This window comes from Chenopodium album, chromosome 20 (genome assembly GCF_948465745.1).
Source record: "Chenopodium album chromosome 20, dcCheAlbu1.1, whole genome shotgun sequence".
Classification (NCBI taxonomy): domain Eukaryota; kingdom Viridiplantae; phylum Streptophyta; class Magnoliopsida; order Caryophyllales; family Amaranthaceae; genus Chenopodium; species Chenopodium album.
Genome location: NC_137853.1, coordinates 4,309,046 through 4,325,393, shown reverse-complemented (window position 1 = coordinate 4,325,393; position 16,348 = coordinate 4,309,046). Strand labels below are relative to the sequence as shown.

General features: G+C 34.0%; 4 protein-coding genes across 4 annotated transcripts; all 4 read left to right on the top strand.

Moving 5' to 3' along the window:
* LOC145596597 (putative aquaporin TIP-type) lies at positions 1-1,873 on the top strand. Its single transcript, XM_081652789.1, has 3 exons — positions 1-127; positions 586-836; positions 1,446-1,873. The coding sequence occupies exons 1-3, from the start codon at positions 1-3 to the stop codon at positions 1,818-1,820; spliced, it is 753 nt and encodes a 250-aa protein (XP_081508915.1). The 3' UTR covers positions 1,821-1,873.
* Positions 1,874-4,718: 2,845 nt separating this feature from the next.
* Positions 4,719-5,876, top strand: LOC145599226 (F-box protein At5g07610-like). The gene has a single exon (XM_081655629.1). The coding sequence runs from the start codon at positions 4,719-4,721 to the stop codon at positions 5,874-5,876; it is 1,158 nt and encodes a 385-aa protein (XP_081511755.1).
* Positions 5,877-7,149: 1,273 nt separating this feature from the next.
* On the top strand, positions 7,150-8,798 carry LOC145599343 (F-box protein At5g07610-like). The gene is made up of 2 exons (XM_081655739.1): positions 7,150-8,210; positions 8,320-8,798. Exons 1-2 carry the CDS (start codon positions 7,341-7,343, stop codon positions 8,341-8,343), a joined length of 894 nt encoding a protein of 297 aa, XP_081511865.1. The 5' UTR covers positions 7,150-7,340; the 3' UTR covers positions 8,344-8,798.
* Positions 8,799-9,206: 408 nt separating this feature from the next.
* LOC145599103 (F-box protein At5g07610-like) lies at positions 9,207-11,631 on the top strand. The gene has a single exon (XM_081655514.1). It carries the CDS (start codon positions 10,131-10,133, stop codon positions 11,316-11,318), a length of 1,188 nt encoding a protein of 395 aa, XP_081511640.1. The 5' UTR covers positions 9,207-10,130; the 3' UTR covers positions 11,319-11,631.
* The last annotated feature ends 4,717 nt before the right edge of the window (positions 11,632-16,348 follow it).

Sequence of the window (16,348 nt, the reverse complement as noted above, 5' to 3'; positions counted from 1 at the left end):
ATGGTGAAGTTGGCATTTGGTAACTTTGGTGACTCTTTTAGTCTTGCTTCAATCAGGTGTTATGTAGCTGAATTTATTGCCACCCTACTCTTTGTTTTTGCTGGAGTAGGATCCGCAATTGCTTTCAGTAAGTCTACTACTTGTACCTTTTTTCTTAGGCTATTTATTTCATTAATGAGTTTTTACTATGTTCGAATTTAAAAGATTTCTACTACGCATGAAGAATTTTTGTTTACAAGAACCTGTTCTCTTCACCTTATTTTTACTGACAACATAATTTTTTTTTTTTTTTTTAAATTTATAGGTTGAAACTTATTTTTATAGGTTAAACTTTTTAAACTGATATATTTTTTACAGAAGACAACAAACTAAGGTCTAAACTTACGAAGTCATAAGTAACACTTGTTCTTAAAGGAAATATTTTGGAGGTAAAAACATAACAAGGGTTTCGCTACCCATGCATCGTAATAATCCTTTATTACGAATGGTTAGATTGTAAAAATTCACGACAAAATCATGTATCACAACGAAGTCATAATAATACAAGACTGAATCTTATGTTTATGAATTATGAATAATGTGCAGGCAAGGTGACAGAAGGAGGAGCATTAGACCCAGCAGGGCTAGTAGCAGTAGCAGTGGCTCATGCATTTGCCCTATTTGTTGGTGTTGCCATGGCAGCCAATGTTTCAGGTGGACATTTGAATCCAGCTGTCACCTTTGGATTGGCTATTGGTGGACATATCACCCTTCTTACTGGCTTCTTCTACTGGGTTGCCCAAGTCCTTGGCTCTGTTGTTGCTTGCCTTCTCCTCCAATTCACCACCAATGGCATGGTCAGCTTCTTTTTCTCTCTATCAAATCTTCCTACTAGCTTGCTAGGGAGTTATACGACTTTGTTCTCTTCACCTTTTTAAGTGTTTTGATTTGAATTTTTGAAATTTTGTTAAGGTACAAATTTCATATCTGGTCTGATTCGTTAGTTTATATAATTTGGTCTGACCTAGTCTGGTTTGATATTAATAAGAAGATAACAATATCTTAATAAATAAGATTTGTAGATCAAATTTTATTGCTTAACCTTGCCCACCTAAAAGCTAGATAAAGTATTGTGATCACTAATCGTACATGAACAATGTACATCGAGAGTTATGTGTATGTTGTTAGGACACTTAACTTTTTCACTAATAAAAAAATTACATCATTGTTAATAAAAGTACAAAGTGTGAACATTATGTTCTTAAACCCTATATCATTCTTTTGGCGATTTGAGATGAGATATTCTATTTATTGGAGTAGTTGTAATCAAATATAGATTATGAAAAGTTGATACAAGTATTATTTTATACGTAATATGATATTAACAAAAGTAAAAGTCAAATTAGTACGAATTTTTCATGAAACGGAAGGAGTAACAAAGTTGGATATTGTAATTTTGAAAACAGAGCATTCCAGCCCATGGAGTAGCCTCAGGAATGAACGCAATTGAAGGCATTGTGATGGAAATTGTGATCACCTTTGCACTAGTCTACACCGTCTACGCCACAGCTGCTGACCCAAAGAAGGGCCAAATCGGAATAATTGCACCAATTGCAATTGGATTCATTGTTGGGGCCAACATCCTTGCTGCAGGCCCATTCAGTGGTGGATCAATGAACCCGGCCCGATCATTCGGCCCAGCTATTGTTAGTGGTGACCTTTCTCAAAGCTGGATCTATTGGGTCGGCCCACTTATTGGAGGTGGGCTTGCTGGGCTTGTATATGGTGACATCTTTATTGAGTCATATACCCCCGTTCCAGCCTCTGACAGTTATGCTTAAGTTATTATTATCCTTTTCTTTTGTTTTCTCTTTTTAGAGGAAAATGCCTAAATATTTGGTGGGAAATTTGGCTTTTTTTCTTCTTCTTTTTTTTTTTTGGTACTCATGGAAATGCCCTAAGTTATGCTTATTGGGTGAATTGTAATGCACTTGTCTTTTATTGTGTGAACTTACTAATTTGCTAGTAAAAGCAATGTATATGATAAAAAGTTCTTGTTGAATCGGTTATTTTATCGACCCTTGTTCCTATGATATCATTGAACATTCTCCTCTACTTTAAGCCGGAGTAATTTAGGTTAGTAATTTATTTTAATTATTTCGGATGTTTTGATAATTTTATACATTGCTATACTGAAAAACTATTAGTATTACACTATTATGTCACCTTAAGGTCTTATATGGACCCACTGTTTCATCTCCATCTTTTCGTGTTAGGACGTTAGCATCTTTGCTAGCTATCTGATGTTCCTAGTCACATATAAGCTGGACTTATGCTAGGTACTTTACTAGAATCCTATTTGGTGACACATAATGATTTTGACTAACAATTCAACTCTAAACACACATTATGAGTGTTATTTCATTGAAAAGCACATGTTCAATCACAATGATGTCATCATTTTATACTGTTGATATACGAGTTATCTATGTAGACCATTTTGATCTTTGTGATGCGTATCTACTTTATGTCATACTCAGTATTTTTCAGAAATTCTTGTATTAACTGGTTATTAATATTTATCGGGTAGTAGAATATGTACTATAATTTCATAGCCCCATAAATCAGAGTTTTATTTATGTCCGTATTAGCTTGGACGAGCCATCATTCAAAAAATTTCAATGTGACACAACTCATACATAATTGTTTACTTGGAGGGCTAAGCTTTAACCCTGACTTAATTGGCCATAAAACACACAAACTCACACCTACTCGACTCGATACGACACGACTTAACCCCACCACCATATTTAAACAATTAAACCAAAATAAGACCTCTAAAATCATATTGTTGCAGACGACGGATTAATGCCGAGAACAGAGAGCTATCCGGAAGATTGGAAATGTCTGCGCTTCTTTTGCTACCTTTCTTCCTTTGTATGTCCTCAATTACTTAATTACATGCTTTTTTTATATGTATATATATTTGCAGCAATTTTACTATTATTGTCATTTATTGATCAATAATTTTTCTAGTGTAGTGCATTATAAGTTTATTATGATTTTTAAATAGTGATTAACCCCAGTAATCCCTAAACCTAAATCGTTCTTTCGAAATTTAGGAAGGGTAAGAAAAGATTATTGGAGAAGAGAGAGAATTTTAAATTTGATGTAATGGGTTATGTTTTCTATCAATATTCAGCAAAAAAAAAAAAAGGGAAGTTTTGATTTTTTATCTTCCATGCCCTCAATTTCACAATTGCTAATTAGGGTGATTAGAATAAATTAGTTGGTTAATACAGTTTAATTTGTAGTTTTGGTTGATCCAAATTCACATTTGGTGTTAGTTGGACATGAGTATTGAGTATTGCCTACATATATGTGGTATCAGGATATGCATTTGTTGACATTTGGTGTTAGTTAGTCATGAGTAAGATTGCCTACATATATGTGGTATCAGGATATGCATTTGTTGGTTGTCAAGTGAGCAACAACATAAGTCGAGTGAGGTTCCATCCTATAATCGTGAGCAATACTGCAATAGTCATTACGAAGGGTAACTAAATCACCTTTAGTTTTAGAGCTTATCACAATCCTCCCCATCTTTCAATGTCGATATGATTGTAGCATTTTAGGGGGTTGTTTGGTAATTTGAAAAGTAATGGAGAGTGTTTCCCCCTTAATGTTTTCTTGGGTCTGATGCTATTTTAGGAGAATTGCATAGTGCCATAGACTTGTTTCAAGGGGCTGAGCTTGAACTTAAGAGTTAAAATTAAAATAGTTTTTGGTGTATATAGAACCCCAAAGGGCATTGATGCACATGTATATCCTTGGTAGTTGGTACCATACGCGAGACTTTACTAAGTTAGCTAGCTATGGAAAATTGGCAATGGCATCATTACTTGTAATAGACTTGCTGATTTAGTATAGATCATTAAACTACCATTTTTTCAATTGAGTTTTTTGGAAGATGCTTTTGCCTTCCCTTGTCATTAGTTTTGTCTCATCAGCTGATCACTCCACATAATATTGGCAAGAAGGAAATTTTATTTTGCATCAGCTAGTTGCTATCTGCTTCTTTTCTGATTTATCAAGCGCCTACTACTGAGATTATGGAGCAATGTGAAGTCTACCTAAATAGGCTGCCAACTAACTACATCTCTCTCAGTTGGATGTTGGTGTGGGACCCATACTTCAAAACTGCAGCGTTGGCCTTGAATAGGTCAGACAATGTTCTACTTTTCAGCTTGGGCTTGAGCTTGGGCTTGGGAGTTGGGACTGGCCTTACCTGTGCAGCTGTGCTCGCACTCTTCGTATAGTTGCCTTTGTACCGTTGGCTCAAATTTTGGTGGCAAGGTGAGATTTACTAAATCTTAGTTTATGAAAAGGAAGATGATTGACCATTTCATGAAGAAGTGGTATGTTTGGAGAATTTTTTTTAGTAATTAGACAGGGGACATTGTCATAGAATGTTATTTAGCAGTGACTTCAAGCGTTTATCAAAGCAACCCAACTACCCAAGTTAAGAAATAAAGAATTGGTCTTGGCTGATGTATTGACCACATTTTAGAATAAACAGAAAGCATATTACTCTCCGTAGAATTTGACTTCTTCCTGTTCCAATTTGTCCTCATCTTAAGTAGAAGGGCCAAGACTTAAGTGGTTTAATATTAAAGGTGGTCTGGGAATTCTTTATATGAAAGTAAAAAAAACTCCACAAATTTTAAAATCCCTGCAAGATGGAGCAGCCAATTACTGATCATGAGTTTGAACCAACATCAGCTGAAAAAGTTGCAGGAAATGAGGATCTAGCAACAGAAATTTTCATTCATTTATCTGCAACTTCTCTTGCTCCATGTCTACGGGTATCAAAGTGGTGGCTCTCATTCATTTCAAATCAAACATTTGTTTCAAGGCACAACCTTCTTTATCCCCCCTCCCTGTCTGGCCTGTTCTTGATTCCTAGACAAACTGCTCAACATCCTGAAGTTCGTTTTCTCTCTCTCAAAAAGAGTAAATTTTTTACTCTTCCATTTGCTGCTTTTCTTAATGCCAAAGGTTTTCAAATCCTACATTCTTGCAATGGACTATTGCTCTGTCAACTGGGGCTGTCACATTATGTGTGCAATCCCTCAACATGTCAATTAAGAGTCCTTCCCAGCTGTTCATATGCAGAAAAAGATTACACTCTTCACTTGGCTTTTGATCCTCTCATTTCGCCAAATTATAAGGTTGTTTGTGTGAAAAAGGTAGGTAGTCAGCCGTCAAATTACCGAATTGCAATCTATTCCTCCAAAACTCGTCTATGGAGTCTCTCTCAAGAGCCTGTTTATGCACCTAATGAGTTAGACTTTAAGGATGGTGTCTTTTGCAATGGCGCAATTCATTGGCTAACAAGCAAATCTAGTGGAGCATATATTGACTTGAAGACAGAGATACTTAGAGAAATGCCATTGCCTCCCAGGCGAGAAGAGGAGTCAGAATACAAATTCAAGTATTTTGGAAAGTCCCAAGGATACTTGTTTTATGTTATCTCACGTCCTCTTTTTAACCATTATGAGTTATATCAGATGAAGGAAGATTATTCTGGATGGGAATTGAAGTTTCGGGTTAATCTCAATGTGTTAATTGCTAAATTTCCAGTTATGGCTAGGAACTTTGGGCGTCATCCTTATTTGTTCTCAGAGTTGGAATGTGACGTGTTGTGCATTTATCATGCTAGGGACAATGAAGACATGGAAATTGTTTTGTCAGTGCCAGGTGAAGTCATATTTTTCAATCTTGAGAAGAAAAATGTTTCAGTAGTCCAAGATAAAGTATTCCGTCCCTCTGATGTAACCATATGGTACAAAACCTATTTAGTCTATGAATATTTTGAGACATTATCAGTTGTTTGATGCAGACTATGTCGATAAACATCTGCATGCCTCTTTTGTGAAATCAGGTTTTTAGATTTCTATCATGCAAAAATATTATAAGTAGAGGATGCCATTAGCTAGCTTAGTCTGTGGAAAAATCTCATAAGGGTCTAGATAGATGCCTCCTTGGTGTCCTTAGGAAGCTCTAAAAATTTGTGCTGTATCCTTTTCGAATTTCTGCTACTACAGTGGCTATCTTCATTGAGAATAAGGAGAATAAAATTTCGTGTATATCTTTTTTGTAGGAATAACGGTTGTCTTATGTTTTTCTGCTTGTTGAATATTAAGTAGGAAGTATACCTGTAAGATTATACTATTGCAGGAGTATTTTCTTTTCTGAAACACAATCTCCAGGTTCATTGTGAGTCCTTTAAAGACATCTTGACCTTCTGCATATATGTATTCTTGTACATATCATCCAGCTATATTTGTAAAAATTTCTTTTGAAAATGCTATTATCTTGCCTTGGCCTTACTGTTGTCTTGTAACCTAAAAACTACACATGGTGTGGCAAATAAGGTGTAATATGAAATATTCCTTGATGGGCCGCCCATTGAGTACTTCCGAGTTGGAGGTTTGGGTAGGATCCTTGGTACAACCATAGTGTTGTTCCTGGAAAAGGTAAGACAGTGTACTATTGCTATTTTGTTAGTCTTGATCCTTATTGATGTTGACATACCCCCAAAAGCGGAAACAAACCTCTGGCTTATTGCTATTTTCTTAGTCTTGACTCTTCACTGCATCAAGTTAAGGTTTGGGATTGTATGGCGCTCACACTTTTAGTGGTAAGTAGAGTTAATCTTATACTGTTGGCTGCAAGTTTCTGTTACAAAGATCAGATATACTAATTGAGTTTTTGATAGGAAAACTATGATTGATTTAATGTTGATATTCTATTTTGGGAGCTAACTTTGATATGATAAAATCTTTTCAGCCTATAGAATTTTCAATTTTAAGACTTCTTCTTTTGTTTGATATGATCATTGTTGGCCATTATCTTTGCTATTTTTAAGTTTCTTGACAGATTTATGAAAAAGAAAGATCTTTTGACATTTCATGAACAAGTGGAAGGTTTAGAGATAATTTTTAATAAAGATAGCAAAGCAATTAAGCAACCTAATTTTCAAGCTCCTTCAAAATTTTCTAAACATTTTATAAATTCTTTGGTTCTCTCCACACCTCCTCAATAGAATAAAGATAAGATATTGATATTGGCTGATAAATTGACCAAGTTTTCTATTTTTATATTTTTAAAATGAAAGCTTACTACTATCCTTGAGATATGAAAATGATTTTGGCTTGTAGAATTTGGCTTCTTCATCCTATTGTTCCAAAGTATCCTCATCTTAAGTAGAAAAACAATAGTTTATTGAATCTGATGGAGGTGCTTTGGGATTTGTCTGTATGAAAGTTGATAAAATTCACAGGTTCCAAATATTTTGAATGATGGAGGAGCCAATTACTGACCCTCAGTCTGAACCAACATCAGCTGAAGAGGTTGCAGAAAATGAGGACTTAGTGACCGAGATCTTTAGTCATCTGTCTGCAACTTCTCTTGCTCCATGTCTACAGGTATCAAAGTTGTGGCTCTCAATCATCTCAAATCGAAAATTTATCTCAAGGCACAACCTTCTTTATCCTCCCTCTTTGTCTGGGCTGTATTTGGTTCCTAGACAAACTGCTCAACATCCTAAAATTCATTTTCTTTCATTCAAGAAGAATACATTTGAGGTAACTCCATTTGTTGCCTTTCTTAATTCCAAAGGCTTCCAAATCCTACAGTCTTGCAATGGACTATTGCTTTGTCGATTTGGGCTGTCACATTATGTGTGCAATCCCTCATTATTTAGATTAAGAGTCCTTCCTCACTGTCCATACATGGAAAAAGAATACACACTTGATTTGGCTTTTGATCCCTTCACTTCACCTGATTACAAGGTTGTTTGTGTGCAAAAGCTAAGTAGTCGGCAGTTATTTCACCAAATTGCAATCTATTCATCTGAAACTCGCCTATGGAGTCTCTTTCAAGAGGCTGTTGTTGCACCTAACAAGTTAGAGTTTAATGACGGTGTCTTTTGCAATGGTTCAATTCATTGGCTGAAGAGCAAATCTAGTGGAGCATATCTTGACTTGAAGACAGGTATACTAAAAGAAATGCCACAGACTCCAAGGCATGAGGATTCAGAATTCAAATTTAAATACTTTGGGAAATCCCAAGGGTGCCTACTTTATGCTGTTTCGCGTGCTATACTAAATGAATATGAGTTCTACCAGATGAAGGAGGACTATTCTGGATGGGACTTGAAGATTCAGGTTAACCCCACTGTGATGATTGCTAAAATTCCAGCTATGCTTAGGAACTTTTTGCAGCATCCTATGTTCACACTGCTTCAATGTGACGTGCTGTACGTTAATCTTGCAGGAAGGGATGAAGGTGTGGAAATAGTGTTTTCAGTTCCTGGTGATGTCGTAATTAGGAATCTTAAGATTAATAATTACCTGTTCATTCCAGATGAAATTTTTGGGGCCAGTGATGTAACCATATGGTACAAAATGTATTCAGTCTACGAACATATTGAGACTTTATCTGTTATTTGATGCAGAGTATATCAGTAAATCTGTTCCTTTGTGAAGTCAGTTTTCCAGATATCTCTATAATATATTATATGCTATGTACTTATTTTGTTTCTGGAATAGACCAATCTTAGGTTGAATTTATATTCTTGATACTGTTTCTTGTAAATCTTTGGCTTCTTTTATTGGTGTTGATGAAATACTGTAATCATTGTTGGTCTTCTCTGGATGTATCTCTATATGCTGGCAGTTGAATCTTGATGCAGTGTTCAACATTGTCAAAGAACATATATGAAGCAACAATTGACACCCATCCGATTCCACTCATTCCAGACAGATGACTTCTCTAACATCAGACTATCAGAGCATTTACAAGCACATGCCTATCTTTGGTGCCTCCTTTCCCCATTTATTTTTCTGTGCACCGTTTCACCCCATTCTTTGCTATCAAAAAATATTTGTTGTATATACTTCATTTGTTATGAAACATCTCTGATCTCCCTTTTTCTTATAAGTATATATAATCCATCTTTCTTCCTTGATTTCGTACAACTATATATCAGTTCTGAATTATGAGTTCTAACCCTGCATTTGGCTATCATACTCTTCTACTGTCATTCTGATTATTAATTGATGCTCTTCACTATCCAACTAGATTAATGGATCATTTGATTCCTTTTTGTTACAACAGTAGAGAATGAAGAACAGTAAATATATGACCTCAATTAAGCAGCTCCAGAAATTATATGAATGGAAAATTGCTGTTAAGGTTGGATAAATGGAGAGGAAAATATTGTAACATTGTATAAATGGCATGCCTAAAATTGTCTACACCTTGCAGTTCAGGTAGGTGAGCAATTGTGCAGGTGCTGAGAATCTACAGATCTCCATGTTCCATGACAATATTGCTGCTTGAGTCGCAAGCTGGAGTATTAAGAATCCTTTCTGCTGATGCGTATGCTCTCTCCTATGGAATACTGGAAAGGTAAAATCATGCTGTTGTATGATGTCTGAAACTTTAATTCTGAATTTTACTGTATATATTAAGCTGTGGAGTGATTCATCATGTGTTACACATTTCACTATTGAATCTAGCTGATCGACGAGAGAAGATATAAAGAGAGGTATGCACACTTAATTAATCTCTTGATTATGTTTCTGATCAATCTGGATATTATTTGTTGATTTCTTAAAAAATGAACAAACTTAAGCTTGACTCCTTCCAAGCAGGACAGCTGCTTATTGCAGCAATCACTCATCCAAAGTCTTACATGTTATTGCAGAACATTTTTTGTTTTTTAAATTTCACCTTTTTATTGTTGTTTTATCTTGGCAGATGGACCGTTTAAATCTCTTTCTCAGTATTTTTTTCTGTATAAACAGTTGACTTGGTATGTTTGGAAGAATTGCTCTTTCCTTGATGATATGTTTGTTGCCTAATTGTATGCTCTTTGGTTGCCTGGTCTTCATGCTGACTTACTTTTGATATTATTTTATTCTTGTATAAAAATTGCAAGCAGAAATGAAACAGACATGCTAAAACCTTTGAGGATTCCACGTAGTATATCTTCGACAAAATCGAATTTCTTACTAGGATATGATAGTGTATAGAGTTGGGACTCTTTTTGTGATAATATATCAACTGACTTTATAGGGGCGATGGAAATAGGGATGTGTAGCAACCCCAGTTTTGATCCATTGACCTTGAGTGGTGATCACGAGTACTTTTCTGCTGAGAGCATCGACTTACCAGCTGAGTTCATTGATGGGGATGATGAGTTAGCTGCCGGGTTCTACTTCTCTTTGCCTGATTTATGGCTTCCAGAATTTGATTATGAGCTAACTGAGCCCTTGTGTCCTCCCATGTCTGACCATGATTTTCTTCGGTTCTACTCCCTTGACCTTCGTGTATCTGGCCTTGTGTTGATTCCGAAACATTCACCACAAAGACCTCAATTTGAGTATGTCTCCCTCGCACAAAGTCAGACCAAGGTTCCAGATATTTCATTTCTTAACAGCCTAAATCTTCAGATTATACAATCTAGCAGTGGTTTGCTTCTTTGTTTTTCTCAGTCATCCCAAAAATATTATATCTGCAATCTGGCAACTCAACACCCAGAGGTACTTCCTAATTTTGTTTCTGCGACCAACCATTTTGCACTTAATTTAGCCTTTGATCCTTATACTTCACCTTATTATAAGATCATTTGTGTGCAAAAGCTAGAACTGCAAAAGCCACTTCATCAGATATCTATTTACTCCCGTGAAACTCAAACTTGGGCCGTCTCAGGTAAGCCTTTTGTTGCACCCGGGGACATAGATTTCAGTGATGGGGTGTTTTGCAATGGTGCAATTCATTGGATGAGACGTACAACAAAAGGTCTGTACTTTAATGTAGAGGAAGAGATTCTGACAAATATGCCTAAGCCTCCACTGAAGGAAGGGTATCCTTTGGCTAGTTGTGAGTACTTTGGGGAGTCTCGAGGTCATCTTCACTATGTAGTTGCATCACCAGAGTTGTCTTTTCTGGAGCTCTTTGAGATGAAGGGAGATTACAGTGGGTGGTTTCTGAGGAGTTTCATTGATTTAAAGGCTTTGGCGAAGGATTTTCCAATTATGGCTCGTAGGTCTAGCAACCCTCATCCTTTCTTGCCGCGCTATGAGTGTGATGTGTTGTCTGTTGTACAGGGTCATGACGAAGATTTAGAAGTTGTGCTCTCAATTCCTGGTGAAGTAATTACTTACAATCATGAGAAAAGATCTGCAAAAAAGCTGTGTGACTTGAAGGTAAGACCTTATGAACGAGCAGTGTGGTATAGAGTTTATTCTTCCTATCAAGTACTTTGAACAATTGCAGTCGAACTTCCCTTTGTACCATAGCCTCAATCATGCTTCATAGTCATATCATACCAAGCACACATTTCAGTCACAGGTGTTGGTTTCTAGCGTCTGACATGCTCAGACGTGAATCTGCAGTGTAGAAAAGAAGGGTGAATTGAAGCACAGACAGAATCAAGAAAAATATGTTTGTTTTTATTACACATATTTCATTGATATGTCATGATTTACTTTGAATGTGCGATTGTCTTATTAGTTTTGCCTTGTTTTTGTTCCTCTTGAATAATTTTCATGTATACTATGAAGTTTGACTTCTGTTTTATGTACTTTTATTGGTATTTGTCTTCAGAAAATATCCCCTGTATTCTCAACTAGGCATAGAAAAAGTTTAGTACATGTATCTCTGTCAACATTAGGAGTGAACTACGTTATAAATTCAATGGATAGTTGATATTAGAGCGATTAGATTTCATTCTTCTGGTAACTACCAGCAATCATCGCGGTTTTACAGTACCGGGTAAACTTCTGCTTAGTAGGTATTGTTGTTTTAGAGGTTTTGTATATCCAAGCAAAGTTGATGAGTCTACTTGTGTATTCTTGAGCCACATTAACCTCAGCTTTGTTAAAGCTTGGTCCGAGTGTGAGTTAGAATAAAGACTTGAATGAGTAAGGTAGGCTTTAGAAGCTCATGAGCAGGCTCAAACATAATAATGAAATTCAATAGGATGGCCTTATAAATTGACAGGACATGCAATATTTTTGAGTTGCATAACTTTATACATCAATTGTGCACTACAAAACAAAATAGCAATTTGCTACTATCTTCTCCTTTGATTTTTTTTTTGTGTTATATGTTAGAGATCAAATAAGACAAGTAAAATGAGATAGAGAAAATATAGTTAGTTTGAACTTAATTTCAAACTTTCATTTGATTTTTACCTTCATGTTTTATTATACATATCTGCAAACACTACTATTCCGATGTTCCTTCTGATTATATTTGGTGAAAAGAGATATATAATGAAATCTACATATCATCGTGACCAATCATCATGAAACATTCTTTTTTTTTTTTTTTTTTTTTTCATTTTCCAAAAGAGAAGTTTCTTTCTTTTCAAATGGGACAAAAGGACTTCATTTGGCTAGCTCCAAAGGTGATAGTAATATTATAAGGAAAACTTTTATCATGGTATGTATGCACGTTCAGACTCTAAGACTTCCTCTTACAAAATCGTGTTTTTGTCATTAACACCACTAAACTACTTCGATACCATTACTGCAATAAACAAAATTGCACTTTGAGCTGAATTTTCCATTTAAATATTTTAATCTCATTAAATAATTGGTCTAATCCTTTAAAAATTGTCATGAGATAAGGACAATTAATTAGTTAATGAGATTGTCCTACTAATTAAAGTTTATCCTTTTGGATGTATCCACCATGACGCAACTGTGAAGATATGGTTGCATGACATTTTTTTTTTTATTATATAGTTTTGGGTGCAAAACATGTTTTAGAAGTTGGGGTACACATAATTATGATTATTGTTAGAGGCTAAGATTGTATAACATAAAATTTTATTAATATGTCAACCCCACCTCCTTTAAAGGATGCAATGACCTCACAATGCACTAATAGTAGTAGAGGAGACAACCTGATTGCTTGGATTGAGAATAAATTGAGTTCATTTGATTAGGATCATATAATAAATTGAGTTAATATGAAGTAGCTATGATTCTTATGATCATATTTGGGTAATGAATCAATTTAATTTAGCTAGAATCATGTTTAGACCTATTAAAAATCTGGTAATTAGAAAAAATTATCAATATTAACCCGAACTGTTTTGGTTCGAGTCTAGTATGAATCATAAATCGTAAATATGAAAGAGACAACTTTTATTAGTCAAAGATTAGGTAAACAAAATACAAATTCAAGCAAACTCGATCAAGTTTTCTATACTATCATAATTATTAATACACATTGGTGTGTAACTCCAGACTTTGCAGCAGCATCTTTTGTGGGATTCCAGAATAAAACATAATAAAAATTATTGTACCCTAATAATTAAGATTGACCTTATCCTCACGACTCAATCACTTAATTAAGCAAGCAAAGCATATTCCTTAAATTTAGCTTAGATTTTGCAAATTCAACCAACTTTACCACTTAGTTTTCCACACTTTGCACAATAATTTATGAGATAATCATCCCAATTATTATACACATTAACATTAAGAATATAATAACATTTCTTTTATCTATATAAACATGGTTTAGGCTAATACAATATCAGGGGATGTCATTTACCCTGCAGAATTCATTGCCAATGCCTGAAATATATCCCAACTTCTAAATCATTTTGTTATATCAGGTACTTATATATATATATATCCCCTTCTATCAGTTCTTTTCTATCCTCTTAATATATCCCAATATGTTTAGTGTGTACTATCTGTCAACTTTAGTTCCTATCTTGTTCAGATTCTACTATATAGCAGTGGGATGTTACTATGTCGCGGTAAGCTCTAGTTATAACTATGCAATCGTAATCCATGGCAATTGAGCACGCGAACTGGTCTTTTGCTAAAGTATGATCATAATTTAGACTTGATCATACAGTTTTAGAAGGGATTGTGTACAAGGATGCAATTAGAGGAAACATTTATTCTTAAAAGTTAATCTTGTACACCACCAAAGTTCTATGTACATTATTAAGGCTTTGAATTATTCTTTAGGAGATTATACATTTGTATTCTAAAAAGTACTTGCCTGAAATATGGCTAGCTGTATGTAGGGGAGAAAGGGAAATTGTAGGGTGATCAAGTATTCTCCTCGTATTGATTGAGACGTGATCTCGACTCATCTCTTTGGAGTTTAGATCATCCTAACATGTATTATAATGTCTGATATATATATATCTTGTTTCTCTTTACTTCAGAAATGTTGCATGAGATGTGATTTTTTGCTTTGTTTTCGCATTGAATTGAAAGAAAAGGTGGAGAACAGAAATTGAACAGTCTCCACATAAAGGACATAATTCATCACAAATTCCAAATTTGTTGAGCTTTTGCTTGATATTATTAAGGCCCTGTTCTTTAGAGCTGCTATGCTCTGCTTCTGCTCTGCTCTATTTTCAAATAATAATTAATATTCAATAACAATAATTAATATTGTATTGATAATAATAATTTATTATTTTGAATAATTATAATAATTATTAATATTAAAAATAATTTTAATAATTATTAACATTAATAATGATTAACATCTATTAATCATAATAATAATTATCAATAATAATTTTAAATAATTCAAACTATTAAGAACTAATATTTAATAATATTATTAATTAATAATTTCTATTAATTGTAACAATTCTTTCAAAAAATAAATAATAATACTAACAATTAATAACAATTTCTTTTATAAACATTTATTATTAGAATCACAATGTGTAGAAACATTTTATGTGGGTATTGATTGCTAGTTCATTGAGTTGAATTATTTTTCAAATCTTTCCATACAATTTAAGAATTAAAAAAGAGAGGTTGTTTTCAAGTAGTACTTTGTATATCATTATTATTTTTATGGTTAAAAATATATGATTAAGACAAATTTATAAGTAAAATTATTATTATATTTCAAAAAAAAAAGTAAAATCATTATTACTCATTAAATCATTTTATTGTAAATTTTTTGTGAAATAAATATAAGTAAAGCGTTGTTTTTTATCTTTCTACTATTAACATATGTTAAATATGGTACACATATATTTATGTTTTCACTCACCTAAATCAATGGTATATGCACTTAATAATAACAACAACAACAACAACAACAACAACAACATTAATAATAATAACATTAATAATAGTATTAGTAATAATATTGAAATCTGCTCTGCTCGGCTCGGCTCTGCTGAGCTCTGCTATCCTTAAATTTGCTCTGCTCTGCTCTGCTAACCCCTACTCTGCCCGGAAGCTCAAAGAATAGGGCCTAAGTGTGTTTGTGCAAACCAACCAGAATATAAACGATCAAAGTGTAGTATGCACTACGAGGCAAGTGTGAAGCTATGCTTGCATGTGTTGCATCTAACCATTTTTAATTTGGGATTTATATAATGTGTTGGGTTGGTGGAGTAATTGTTTTATATATACATATTATATATTATATATTACATATTATATATTATATATAATAATACATTGCAGTGCATAACATTTACAATACATAACGGTATTTGTCATGTATTGTAGATTCTCCGTTTACGTTATTTGTTAATTTACGAATAGTTTTACGTTATTTGTTAATTTACGAATAATTCATATATAATTTGATAATAATTATATGTTGCTTGATTATTGTTGGAGTATACTGTTGGAATATTAGCTTAAATAGTTAGTTAATACATAGTTTGGTAAGATGTAGTATAAATACAGCTTTGTAATTACGAAGTACGGTATTGTAGTATTACATTCATTTTTGAGTAATAACATCATACATCACTTTCTCTTTCCTCCTTCTCTCCCATCTCATCAATTTCTTCTGATACAATTTCTTCCCCCTCAATCTAAACTATTTTAATGGCTTTCAATCACTTTTTCCCACCATGAACGCCCAAATTAACATGGTATCAGAGCGGACGATCCTAGGTTCCTAGCTCCATAATTCCGCAATTTTCAGCTTGAATGTGAATCCCCAATTCTTATTTTCCCTAAAATTTTCTGTTCGAATTTTCGGTCAAATCAAGTTTGCAATTGAGCAATAGGAGCTTCAATTCGTTCTATTGTCCTCTATTTGCAATCCCAATTTGTTTTTCGAACCAAAAAGCAAACAAATTTTTTATTCTTGAATTTTACCCAAATTTCTATGGTCCAATTTTTCACTCTTTATTTATCGAATTCGAACAATTAGCCACAAGTTGTAAGAGTGCTGCTTGTTCGACCTTCTGTATTTGTTAAATTTCGACCAATTTCTGACATGTTTTATGGATGTTTCGTTCTTGAAGTTTTTCGATCGATTTACGGGTTTGCAA

Coding starts and splice junctions, on each gene's coding strand:
- LOC145596597 (XM_081652789.1), top strand. CDS start 1: ATGGTGAAGTTGGCATTTGGTAACTTTGGTGACTCTTTTAGTCTTGCT. Junction 128..585: donor AGGATCCGCAATTGCTTTCA/GTAAGTCTACTA, acceptor AATAATGTGCAG/GCAAGGTGACAGAAGGAGGA. Junction 837..1,445: donor AATTCACCACCAATGGCATG/GTCAGCTTCTTT, acceptor TTTTGAAAACAG/AGCATTCCAGCCCATGGAGT.
- LOC145599226 (XM_081655629.1), top strand. CDS start 4,719: ATGGAGCAGCCAATTACTGATCATGAGTTTGAACCAACATCAGCTGAA.
- LOC145599343 (XM_081655739.1), top strand. CDS start 7,341: ATGATGGAGGAGCCAATTACTGACCCTCAGTCTGAACCAACATCAGCT. Junction 8,211..8,319: donor GATGGGACTTGAAGATTCAG/GTTAACCCCACT, acceptor TTAATCTTGCAG/GAAGGGATGAAGGTGTGGAA.
- LOC145599103 (XM_081655514.1), top strand. CDS start 10,131: ATGGAAATAGGGATGTGTAGCAACCCCAGTTTTGATCCATTGACCTTG.